Below are 13,254 nucleotides of genomic sequence, written 5' to 3' on the forward strand. Positions count from 1 at the left end.
AACTCATTTAATAAACGAAGTAGTGGAACATCTACTCTCTACATTCCTCATTAGTCATAAAAAGTCAGCACCCTTTTATCTACAAGCAGATGGCCAAGTCAAATCAACAAACAAAACCTTAATCAACATATAGACCAAAACAGTATCAAGATCATGGTCAGAGTGGGATAACAAACTTATGGCAACATTATGGGTATACAATATCACCTATAAGACAACCATGGGACAAACGCCTTTCAATATAACCCATGGCATTGATGCCATCATGTCGATTGAGTTTTTGATTCCCAAATTGCGCATTATAGTGTAAGAACACTAGAAAGGTAACAAATCTTGGAGCGAGTGCCTCACAGAATTAGAACGGTTGACTAAAACACGTTTCTTAGCTACGCATGCACTCATTGTAAAAAAAAGCTCGTTGCCTATAGGGAGACTTGGTTTGACAAGCACATGCAACAAAGGTCATTCGAGAGACAATTTTCCTACACTCACTAAAGGAACACAAACATAAATTGACATCTATTACACATTCTCTCCTTCACGTGCCAATAACAAAGTCCTAGTGTTACGCTGCACAGGCTCAAAACTCATCATGCAAGCATTCAATTGGTTAAAATGGCCATCCAGGTTGACCTAGTAGGTTTGATTAGAAGCTCTTTGCACACAAAGACAAAGAGTGCCCCTTTCGTGAATAAAGGGCCCTGACTCTTGCAACGAGGCCGCACCTTCGAAAAGGAGTTGGTGTTGTTGGCACTTGCTTTTTATATGTTACAAACCACCCTCCTTCAAGTCACATGTCCTCAACTGCCGTGGTCTTCTTTTCTCCCATCTTTCGAGGTGGTCTAAATAGTTCCAGGGGAATGCAAACTGCGCCTAAAATGGGTCCAGTAACCAGTTTATAAACCATGCAATGCTTTCTAAATTCGCTCTTAACGGAGCCAAGTGTACGAAGGACGCTACGTGGCTCAGTTATAACTACAAACTACACCTCTTGCGAAAAACCTTTTACTAGTTTCCCAAACTCCTAGTACATGTTGCATTATACTTGTCAGTGTATTCTGAAGAAGAAATTTCATGGTCTTGGGGACCTTCTTGCTCTGATGTGCCGGAGGCTATGGCGGCTGGAGCAGACATAATGGCGGCAAACCTTAACAACGGAGCTTGGTAGGCATGGGGACAGGCCCCGCAGACGCTTTAAGCTACGTAGAGAAAAGGTCCACCATGCTTGATGCAATCCAGGTTGCTTCTCGCTTTGTGTGTCTGTGTGTTTTTATGTACGATCCCTATAGACACACTTTCATGGTCGTGTCTCTGCCACAGATTGGCTATCGCCATTTCCATACAGCAAGCGAATACAACAGCGAGGGCTTCCTTGGAGAGCCCCTGGCGTAAGCCATGGCCTCCGGCATCCTCAAGAGAGAGGATCTCTTCATCACCTCAAAGCTCCAATTCTTCGATTCGTACCCTGAGGTCGTGATGCCTGCCATCGAGAAAAGCCTCAAGTGCGTTGCTTCTCGCTCTTAGTGCCTCTTGTCATCATCCACAAGAAGTTTTAGATAAAATTTCCCTATAAATGTCACATTGTGAATTATGTCAACATCATGAGATTCTGCGAGGGAGGCATCACATATCTGGCTAGGTGCGGTTGGGGGCAGCAGCTCATTGATGTTGAACACTATAAGGGGAAACAAGATAGAAGAGCCCATTTTCCCACATGAGAAAATGCCTAAAACTTATTGTGATCCTTTTGTTATAGCAAGCAAGATGCATGATGTTGGCCTGCGATATGTTTTGCCAGAGAATTGAAGCTGGATCATCTGGACCTTTACCTTATCCACTGGCCTGCCAGAATGAAGGAATGGTTCGGCCGGCTGGCGACCATGCCAAGCCTGGCAACGTCCTACCCCTTGATGTCCAAGGTGTATGGCAAGCTATGGAAACAGCTCTGCAACAGGGTCTCGAAAATGCCATTGGTGTCAGCAAATTCTCTTCCAAGAAGATTTATGACCTGCTCCAGTTTGCAGATATCCCTCCTGCAGTCAACCAGGCATGCATTCCTGATTGCTGGCCAGCATGGTCTTCATGCTTAACGTTTCTCTGCTTAGAGGTGATCATTTATGAACCTTTTTGTTAGTTGATGAAGTCTTCGTAGGCACCACAATTTTTAGACAATTTCCCACCACAATTCTTATATTGTGAAATACAGCAACATTATGAACTTCTGTGAGGAAGGGACTGTGCACGGCCCAGCAGTCCCCTTTTCCCACCTGCACCTAGCTAGGTATATGGTGCCTCCCGAGTGGACACTCATGATGTTGAACACTGTAAGATAAACAAGCGACAGAGCCCCTTTTTCTCACATGGGAAAATGTCAAAAACTTACTGCCAGGGTTGAGGATTAGTGGACATTCGTGGACTTGCATGCTCTATAAGGGTGAGAATCAATGATTCATATTGTGCATCTAAGGTCTGAAGACTCTTTGATGTTCAAGCACCTGCTCCCACTTGGTTAGGTGTGCATTTACTCGTGTGTGGATGGTGGTGCTCATCACTGCAAAAATTAGGGCCATATTTTAGCCCCATGGCTGTTTTTTGGAGTCTTTGTGGCAGAAGGGCTAGAATTTTAAGCTTGAAAATTAAAAAATTAGTCCATACATAAGAGAATTAGAGATTTATGCAAAAAATTTGTCATAAAATACTCAAAATCAATACCAATTCTCAATCATGGTGTCCCCTGTTATTTTTACCTTGGTGCTGTATGCATGTAATCAGCCTTATTCCATAGTCGACTGAGTTCTCTGTTCAGGTAGAAATGCACCCTAAAGGGCAGCAACATGCACACAGGGCTGCTTGTAGCAAGTTCAATATTCAAGTCAGTGCCTATTCACCAGTCTCCTCTCACATCATGGGGCTCCCCAGCCATTCTTACTGATGCTGTAATCAAGGATATTGCTCTCAAGCATGGAAAGTCTCCAGCACATGTAAGTGCTTATTGTAAAAAGTGTGGTATCTTTATGCAAGTGAGCTTCAAGCACCAGATTTTTCAAATAAAAGTTGCCAATTGCAGTGACAGATCATTGCTCATTGCTGTCCAACTGTTGTGTTTGGCTAAGTTTGTCCCTCCAGTTGTGTGCGTGATTTTGTAGGTAGTACTGAGGTGGGGACTGGACAAGGGGTGAGTGTTCTCCCCAAAAGCTTTGACAAAAAACGAATGACCGAGGACATTCAAGCTTTTGGGTGACAGCTCACTCAAGAAGATCACCAGAGGATTGGGAAAATCGAGCAGAAAAAGAATAGTGAAGGGCATTTTCTGTGCAGTTGTAAACGCCCCGCATAACGTAATATGCTTAACAATTATGATATTCGCTTGTTTTCGAGATTTAATATAAAAGAGAATGAACACTTAAAGCTGAAAATGAAGATTATTTACAAAATTACAGCCATAAAAATGTAAAAGTAATGGAGACAAGATTGAGGGTTGAAGATGGGCAAAACCCCTTCTCCCCCCCCCCGAAGGAATGTATTTCTGCTCAACCCAAGTCCCTTAGGGAAGAGCTCAGTTACAATCAACCTAAGAGTGAGGAGAAGTAATTCTCACTCTCACAAGATCATGCAAAGATGTACAAACACACATGCATTATCTATTATGCAATGATAAGAACTGATTTCTTTACAGTATGAAAGAAGAAAGAGGGAAAATCAGCCTTTCTCCATCGTTGATCAGCAGTACATGGATAGGGCTTGCTTGTTGTTGCTTAAATGGAAGAAAGAGCTCGAGAAGGAGGTGCTGTAATAAATTTACAGGCTTGCTGTCCTGTAAAACAGCAGTGATAGAAGAGGGAATATGGAGGAATTTGATAATGGAGAAGTGGGGGATGATGATGGGGATGGATGGGGCCAGTTTCTGGCTATCTGTGGGTGTTGTACATGAGTTTACAGCAAAGAAAAATGATGCTGAATGAAGAAAAACGAGCTCTTATTTATAGGAGAGGGAAGAGCTAGTACAAAAAGGGAAAGTGGAGTAGCATAAGACAAGTATCCAGCCACATGTCATGAGATGCGACAAGTGGTGGGACACTTGGAAACTTGTGTGACAAGTAACACTTGTCTCTTCTCTATGGCCTTCCTTTTTGGGCTGAATACTGTCAAGAATAGAAACAACCAAATTTAGTAAGCACAGTCAGAGTACAGAATTTACTATTTTTAGAATGACATTTCTATTTTTTTAGGACTAGCATTTTTAGGCTAATTCGAGGCTCTTAAAATTTAGGGACCCCCCAATATGGGTGTCATATGAAAGCTTTTTCCGTGTACATCGCAAAAACGGTATCAAAATCTTCATGTGACTTTCATATGCAAAGAAATGTGCATTTCAAGCTTTCAGCCCACACATGCACATTGTACAAGCATTTCATGATCATGCCATCTTGTTGATTGTAACTGTCTGTTCTGGCGGATCTAGCCCACACTTCAAGGCATCAATCCTTTCTGTGTGCGAGTCTAACCCTGATATGCGTGAGTTTTGGTCACAGGTGCCCAATCGGGCCATATAGGTGGAAGTGTGAACTATCTTTTCTCTAACCGACCGCGTGGGTCCACCATAACCTGTGACCACTCATCAGTGGCCAGCTCCAATGCACTTTTCTTTATATCTAATTAGTGCAAAGGAAACAAATTTAATAAATCATTATATAGACAAATTAATGAAAAAGGATACAAATTCTGTTTCTATAGAGTTGTGACAGCAGTGATAGTGGTCCATTCAAAAATGTGCAATAACTTTGGGATGGGGAAATTTGATGACCTATATGTGAAAAGAATTTGTGAAACGCCAGGGGCAGTGATAACTGCTTGCATTAACATAAGATTTCCTAAAGGCAAGTTTTATATTCACGTTAAAACATAAATTCTTTAAAATTGGACTTGGCACTTGGGTAGGTTTCCTGCCCTTGGGCAAGTTTTATATTCATGTTAAAACATAAATTCTTTAAAATTGGACTTGGCACTTGGGCAGGCTTCCTGCCCTTGACTATAACTTCATCACGGAACCATTGTGAAGTGTAATGGGCACCTGTCGAACTTCTCTCTCAACATGGTCTCCACGAGTACACAGAAACGTGTGTGAATAAGGCGAACTAATTTTGCTTGAACAAGATATACAAAATGCTTTTACATTTGGAGGTATATAGGCGCAATGTGTGTTTGGTCTTATGGTCAATGGTGGATACAATTCATACTGACCTCAAGCATAAGGTACGCACATGATTCTCATGTTTCTTCTCCAATTTTTTGTAAGGGCTACTTGGCTTGTTAGATTGTTGCAAACATGTTGCATTTCTTCAACCAATCTATCTGGTTTTCGCAAAATGACACTAGCTCAGTTTATAGTTTTCAACAAAATACATGTCTACTTGAACTCCCAAGCTTGGCATTTGGTGGCATTATAATGGTTACTGTGCCATGTTGGGTTGGCAACCCCTTCTTGACAAAAAATCAAACTGCATTTCCAAGAATAGCCGGCATGGGAAGCAAAAGAGAGAGAGTGACAAAGTGTGGGTTTTTTAAAACCCAAGAAGGGGCTGCCGACGACCCCTTCTTGATGGAAAAAAAACCCACATATCTAGGAATTCATGGGGGGAAGAGAGAGTAACATAGTGATAGGAGAGGGGACAAGAGAAAGAAAGAGAGAGCACATGCAATATATAGTATTTTTTCTCGTCGAGAAGGCAGCGCTAGCTATCCCTTTGTGGATTAAAAAATATTGCATGCTCTCCCTCTCTCATCCCTTTGTTACTCTCTCTTTCCCTCATGCTCTCTATTCTCAGACCTGTGGACTCTTTTTTTTCGACGAGAAGGGATCGTCGACAACCCCTCTTTGGGCAAAAAAGTACACTCTATTGCTCTCTCTTCTCCCCATATTGTCTATCTCGGAACTGTGGTTTGTTTTTTCGCTGAGAAGGGGTCATCGGCAACCCCTTTTTGGGTGAAAAAAACCCACAAATTCAGTTGGGTGAAAATTTTCTCTCGCAAGAAATGGGTCATCGAGAAAAATTTTCGTCCAATAAGGGGCTGTCGGCGACCCCTTTCTGGTGAGAAAAAATTACACATATCGCATGTTCTCTCTCTTCCCCCTCTCTCTCATCACTCTTTCTCTCTCCCCCCATTTTCTCTCTCCCTCACCTATAAAAGGACCCATTCCTCCCCTTTTCACATTGCCAATTGTTCCCACGACTCTCGATATGTGACTCTCTCTCTCTCTCTCTCTATCCCTCCCTCCCTCGCTCTCTCTCCTTTGTCTTTAAAAGGACCCCTCTCCCCTTGCAATTCAAGTTTGTGTTTTTTGTCCCCTACCCTCGGCACGGTTCTCTCTCTCTCTCTCTCACAGTCACATATCCTATCTCACCTTTCTATACTAGGCTCTTCCCCTCTCTCTCTCTCCACCTCTCACTCTCCCTCCCTCCCTCCCTCCCTCCCTCTCTCTCTCTCTCAAATGGTATTTGATAGCAAGGAATCGAGGAAGCAATATATCTGCAACAAGAAATAACCCTAAGCCCCTCTATCATGGCTAGATCAGATTTCAAAAGACAAGATCATATCACCCTTTTTGAGGGCTATGAAAGGATTGCTGAAGGTTTAATCCGACAAACGTTCCCCTCGTCGAGCTTGCTCCTTGGACGAATGGGAGTTCTTGACACCACCGTGCATCGAAGAGGTGTGAAGGCCCATGGCAAAGGCAATACTGAGATTGACGTTGAGGAAAATGCAATTGTGCAATTGCCAATAGAATAGACGGTAAGCAACCCCTCTCTTGATTTTTGTTACGGCCGCTCTATCTCCCCCTCTTACCCTATTTTGAATCGTTGTTTCTAGGAAAGAGAGCGACGATCGTATGAGTCTCCTGATGATTTTAACTTGCCTCCATGACCTAGAGCAGAATAGGCTATTATCACTAGTAACATGCAATCATAAGGGGCGAGCCGACCTCCAAGAACAAGGGGGAGAGCAATACAAATGCAATCATGGACTTTCACCGAGCTACAAGCAACCGTTGCAATTACATGTGGGGAAGGAGTGACATTAAGAGAAGGTGGGCATGCTTTAATGACGCAGATGAGGAATGGCAAGAGAAAGCTCATAGTATCAGAGAGTGATATTAACAAGGAAAGCAACAACCATCAAAGCATCGAGTTCTTTAGTGCACAACAAGGGTGTGGTCATACACAAAGCAAGAAGAAGCGAACGCAAAAATTTGAAAAGGAACGCATGATAGAGGTAGGTGAAATGATTGGCGAGACTACTATCACAGTCACTTACGATAAATGTATTATGCAAGCATGCATAGAAGACCAGTTGGAAGCGTTGACGGTGAGTGCTTGTAAGAGATTGTAGCATGATTTAGATTATGGTTTTTATTTCTTTACGTTGATGTGGACATTAATTACTTTATCGTCTCATTCAGATGCATACATCCACCCCTTTGCCACCCATCCCATTATGTCATTTGGTTTCCATTCATACAATTAGACAAGTCACATCGAGGTACAAGCAACTCTCAGAGACATTTTTCAGCAATGGATACGTTAGAGGGATGGGTATATTCATAGTATCATTAGAGACTCCAAGGCATTAGCACAAGGAGGTTGATGATATGATTAGAAATGAGTGGGATTCCCATTGGCGAAGGAAGCATGAGGACTTCGAGGCAAAAATCAATGGCACAGATTGGGTCTTTTTGTCAAATGACATGTTTTATGTTTGGAATAGTAATCATCGGCTTGCAGCATGGATAAATGACATATGCACATGTGAGTGGCCCTAAATTGTAAGACCTTAACATTTTACAATGTATGTTGCTTACATCATCGTTAACATAATTGATTGTTTGCAACAACCTTTCCAGATAATGCGAGGCAACATGTGCGCATTGATTATCGCCTTGTATAAGTGACAAGTATAGCAGAGGGGAAAATTTTGTCAACTATTTCTCATACAAATAGGTATGAAATGGACCATATTCTCATATGCTTGGATTACTTTGTGTGCTAAAGGTCACATGGATGATGAAATATGCACGAGACCTTAATATACAATGTATGTACACATGTTGACACAAAAAGGAAATGTCCACACCTCACATCTAGACCTTGTTTGCGAAGCAAGGATGCTAGGGCAAGCTAACCATGCCACTATTTTTGACAAGTTTACTAATGAGGCAAAGGCATGGGTGCAAGCGCATAGAAAGCCAGCACCCATTCCTGCATGGTACAAGGTACCATTGATTGCACTTGCCCATGTTATGTGGAAGGTAAGTAGTTCTTCAAGCTAACTTAACAATGTTTTTCCTAATGCATTTTTTCTTAATGCAATGACATTGTCCTTAATTACCAAGTGCAGGACGAGTATGATATGGCAATGCGACCAATCGAACAAAAACGGACACAACTCTCCAACACTCTGAGTTTAGAGTCAAATGGAGTGAGGCGTACTATAGTGTCAATGAAAAGCTCATCAAGAAAACTCGATGTTTGCTAAGAGTTGTAGACCCCAGTCTTGGAGAGAAGTGGTATCAGTAAGTTGCTACCTCTTTATACTTGCCATTTATATGTACTCAAACTACATTGGTTGAGAGTAAGAATGTTTTTGTCAATGTAGAACTGTCTCATGCTTGGAGTGGGGCTCCAAGACGGGAGGGGTGGTGTTTGAATGAGGAGAGAGCATACACATTGGCATCCTCAAGCTAAACTAGGCAGATCGCATAGGGATATTGAAGGCCATGGAGAGTTCTGATAGGAAAATTCAAACATTGATGGGCATGTCTAAACATAGATTATTCTTGTTCGTCTAAATTATGTGCATCATAAATCTAAGAAATTGGTATTAAATGATACAACTTTGATTCGAGCTGATGGAAATGCACCGTTTCAAAGTTGGGTAGTAAGACGAGAACTTTTGGGCCATGTTGCAAGATGGCAGAAAGAGATTGCTTTTGAGTTGGGAGGACTACTATAACATTCAAGTGGAACACAATTTGTTCTTCCAATACACCCTGGAGGTAAAGAGAAAACATAGAGAGTAAATATTTTGCACTGTCTTCCATGATTTCAAGCCAAATGAATATATAGAGTCATAGAAGTCAACGAAGCTGGCAGCATGGAGGCTTCTATCTAGGTAGTTTACAATTTCCTTCTTTAGTAGCATGTCTGCAGTGCTATCTTTCTAATCCATTCTAGAAATGTAATGGTGACTTTGCAAGTCAAGTTTATATACATATAGATGGAGAGGGGGACTATACAAACTCTGCTAGGAGAATGTGAGGACTAGGCAAACCTACATGAGGATCAGTGCATGTATGAGGATTACCAAATAGAGCAAGAGTGGGATGAGGAGGTATATCAAAGATACTCTATTTTTCTTGACTGTCCAGAAGGTGAATACCCCTCCAATGAGAAGGGTTTGTACCAAAAATACTCGAGAAAAAAACAAGCACAAGAGACACAAGGATCCAGAGACATAGTAAGTAAAATGAGTTGCATTTTTAGGAGTATATTGTACTTTGTTGTCTTCTAATAAAGAGACTATGATGGGTTCACATGGAGCTGATACTGGTAGTGTGGTTATTGATAAAAGAAAACAAAAGAGCAAGTGCACATCTAATATCATTGAAGAGAGGTCAAGCAAAGATCGGCCCTCATCACCAATTAATTTGGTTTCTCCACACCCAAAAGATTTGATGTTTTGAAGTACTATAGCCAAGACATCTCTTGTATCCCTGTAGTAAAAATATTTCTTTGAATATGGATCGTAACCACCAAACCATGTAGGCCCCTTGATTGATACCATTGAAGAGCAGATTGCAATGGAACACACCACCGAGGAGGTACATGTCATTGGCATGGATAGAAGGATACATCAAGTTCTTCCAAATCTTACGGTGGAGAGTATTACCTTACACACCACTACAGAGAGACGTACGACAACAACAAGAAGCAGTGGGGCATCACATCAAATTGACACACGTATTATAGAGCACCAAGATGGTAAGCTTACTTTTGCACAAAACTCATGATGTGAAGGCACGTGCATAGAGAGGTAAAGAAACAATGCTCGTGAATTCCATACATGTCGTGATTGGATGATGTCAGCGCATTAAAACATCTATCATTATACGATATTAATAGTGATGTGTGTCCCTGTGTAGGAAAGGAAAGAATGCAAGAACACGAACTAGCAATGCTAGGGGATGTGGCAGATACCAGTAAACGAGTGTGACTCGTGGTTTTTTTTCCCACAATACAATGTCCATAAGAATGTTCTATATTTTTGTAAAGGGGGATACAATTTTTGATTATCAATCTATAATGCTGGAGGATGTGCCAACCACAGACACTGGTGAATTAATGTGCCTAAAAAATACCATCTACAATAACATTTTGAAGGAAGAATATGTTGCTAATTGTGAATTCATTGTGCAATAGAGAGGCATACTAAAAATCATGTGGAAGTCCCCTTACAAGACATTGTCTACCACGAAGCTATAATGGTACAAGATGCGCCAACCACACACACATGTAAACAAACGTGTATTAAGAATATTAACTATTGTAACATTCAGTGAGAAGAATATATTACTAATCGAGGAGTCAATGTGTAGAGATCCACAGTAAAAGCCCCATGGAAGACCCCTTGCAAGCTACTATCTCCCATGCCGCTATGATGGCGAAGGTGGAGTGGCATATTGTTCTGTGTGACCCATTCGAGACAAGAAATGCATTGCGAAATGATTAGCCAAGTGAGGCATTCTCTTGATTGGTAGAGTCATAGGAGGAGGTCAATCAACACAAGATGTCGAGGTTGACAAAGAAACCACAAATACAACATGCGATATCATGGTGGTTCATCTCCTTGAAGATAGTGTTGTACATGGATTGGGGGATGAAATTTTGTCATGGAACTCCCATACTGACAATCGATGCCATGTATCTGGTTGATTGTGTTCTCAAGGACATAAGGATATTACTTTTCCTTGCCACAACATACTCCATGGTAGAGCTTATGGAGCAAGTTGTGAAGGATAGACATCGACAGATGGATTCAGGGCACAAATGTTGGGCCTTATGCATGGCACAAGTTGTTCATTGCAAGAAGTCTGTCTGTGTTATTGGAGGTAGAGAGGTAATAGTTTTAAAGTCATGATATGGTTATGCTGGATATTGTTTATGTATCGCACTTATTGGCTCCGTTTAGTGAGTGCAATTACTAAAATTAGTATTTCAAGCTTTAAATGTAGGTACATGTGATATATATTCTAGCGTACATGCATTCAGATATCGTTTACAATGGAATCATCTCTTCGGAGTTCACAAAAGACGACATTTCTACGAATGAGTGGGTACGGATACATCAAGATCTCCATTGACAGGTCAATATGAGATCCAATGTTGTTAAACTATTGCAGAGATGTTTTGTAGACACTTAGTAGATTTCCAATTTATTATATGAATACCACATACTGTAGGTGGCATGTAATATGGTAGGGTTTTTTGGGGCTCGTTCTTGCAAACGTACACAAAAGAAGGGGACACCATTTTAGATTGCAATGCAGGATGTGGTGACTTTGCATCAATAGCGCTTAATTCCAATAGACAAATTGCATGTTTGTATGGATTTGTTGAAGGTGAAAGATATCTAAGAGCAAAGGTAACATATTTACATAAACTTGCATAATATTTGACTGTAATGTAGTGTTCTTTTTTGTCATACCAATACATGGGTGCTCACCCTTCCACGTGCACATGTACAGTTACCTCCCACAACCCGAAAATTAATTGTGTTTGATATGAATGGGGTGCTTCTACATAGGTGGCCAAAGCAGAAGAGATTGTTATCGGTGAAGCCCCTAGAAGTGAACAGGTATTGGGTGATTTTGTGGCCAGGGCTTGCAAGGTTTTTGAAGGAAATATCTACATTGTTTGACATTGCCATCTGGAGCTCCATGAAGGAAGACAACTTAAGTAAGCTACTCCAATTGGTTAGAAGTGAATGTGTGAAGTCATTAAAGCAAGCATTTACCTTTGTATTTCAATATGGACAAGGCAAGTGTAGAGCAACTCCCACAACAACTTCACCCGGAAGGAATTACACAAAGCCCATTTTGATGAAATGTTTTGATGACATTGATTGGCCACACTTTAGCCCAACAACGACACTATTTGTGGATGATAGCATGGAGAAGATGCATATAAACCCACCCAACACTTTATATGCCCACTCCCATTTGAGGGAAACCCCATGGACATTGTTATTTTGGAGCACATGCTTCCCTACTTGACTGAGCTAGCATGCTTCCATGGTTTAGTCCTAGAATTTGTTAAAGATCACCAATTTCACCCCCCAGTAATGGAAATCAATTGATATTTGATGTGCATGATGAATATGTACTTTTAGAATTATTAGATTGTGTTTTACAAACAAGTGCCATGAAATGAGGATGAGAGAGAAGAGGAGAAAGAGAGAGGAATGTGGAAGTGAAGGAGATTGTGTATATGCATTCTTTCAATTGCAATACTACAAGATGTGTAAATAAAGCATGTGCAAAAATATATAGGAAAGGGTGGAGTGTGGAAACATGCATGCATGTGAATGTATATGTGCATAGTGGATCGAGTAACAATGAGATAATATTGTTATCTTGATATTAACTATTCGAACAAAGTGAAAAACAATAGATATTGCATGTTATTGCAATGAGTGTAACAAACTATTTGATACCCTATCCTCTTGTAGTAAATCTACACAATAATGCTCAATTAAAAGTAGTGCTTATGCACCCTCACAATGTAGCTCCTGAAGAGCATCAGGATGATGTCTAGCATGCTCCCTCCCAATGTATTAAATATTTTTTCAAAAAAAAAAGCAAGCAAAAAGGAGAAGAGAAAAAGAGAGAAAGAAGGCAAATAAATGACAAACAGCAAAGCATAAGAAAAGGAAGAACTGGAATTCTCATATACTATCAAAGTGCGACCGACATTACACTTAGGACAATTATATCCCTAGCCCCTTTTTCCATTTCACACTTAGGGCACGTCAAGGAGAGGACACACCTAGGGAGTTTACAGTCGATTAAACCTATCTCCCTGAATCACACCCACACTACCTCCCCTTGTACACGAACTGGGTCCTCTAGTGTGGGACAACACCATGACCGAACTTCCCTTGGCACAAACACCATGCACTGCACAATGAGATAGACTCATC

At 41.1% G+C, this 13,254-nt stretch overlaps 1 protein-coding gene and 1 long non-coding RNA gene across 4 annotated transcripts in view; both read left to right on the top strand.

Moving 5' to 3' along the window:
- Nucleotides 1-927: 927 nt before the first annotated feature.
- The window catches only part of LOC148041850 (putative pentatricopeptide repeat-containing protein At3g01580), a 78,473-nt gene continuing 66,146 nt past the window's right edge, over nt 928-13,254 (top strand). Inside the window, exons 1-2 of one of the 3 annotated variants that reach the window (XM_087683257.1) lie at nt 928-1,214; nt 1,321-1,502. In XM_087683257.1, the coding sequence (XP_087539383.1) occupies nt 1,396-1,502 (107 nt within the window). In that variant the 5' untranslated portion in view covers nt 928-1,214; nt 1,321-1,395. Of the gene's footprint in view, nt 1,240-1,320; nt 1,503-13,254 lie in introns of those variants that run through there. The other 2 variants (XM_087683248.1, XM_087683266.1) reach the window with 2 other exon arrangements.
- LOC148041851 (uncharacterized) lies at nt 6,122-8,649 on the top strand. Its single transcript, XR_015692493.1, has 3 exons — nt 6,122-7,805; nt 7,901-7,997; nt 8,395-8,649. It is a non-coding gene; the product is annotated as an uncharacterized LOC148041851 (long non-coding RNA).

The sequence above is a fragment of the Lygodium microphyllum genome, chromosome 1 (genome assembly GCF_053477565.2).
Source record: "Lygodium microphyllum isolate KBCC chromosome 1, Lygodium_microphyllum_v1.1.10, whole genome shotgun sequence".
Classification (NCBI taxonomy): Eukaryota; Viridiplantae; Streptophyta; class Polypodiopsida; order Schizaeales; family Lygodiaceae; genus Lygodium; species Lygodium microphyllum.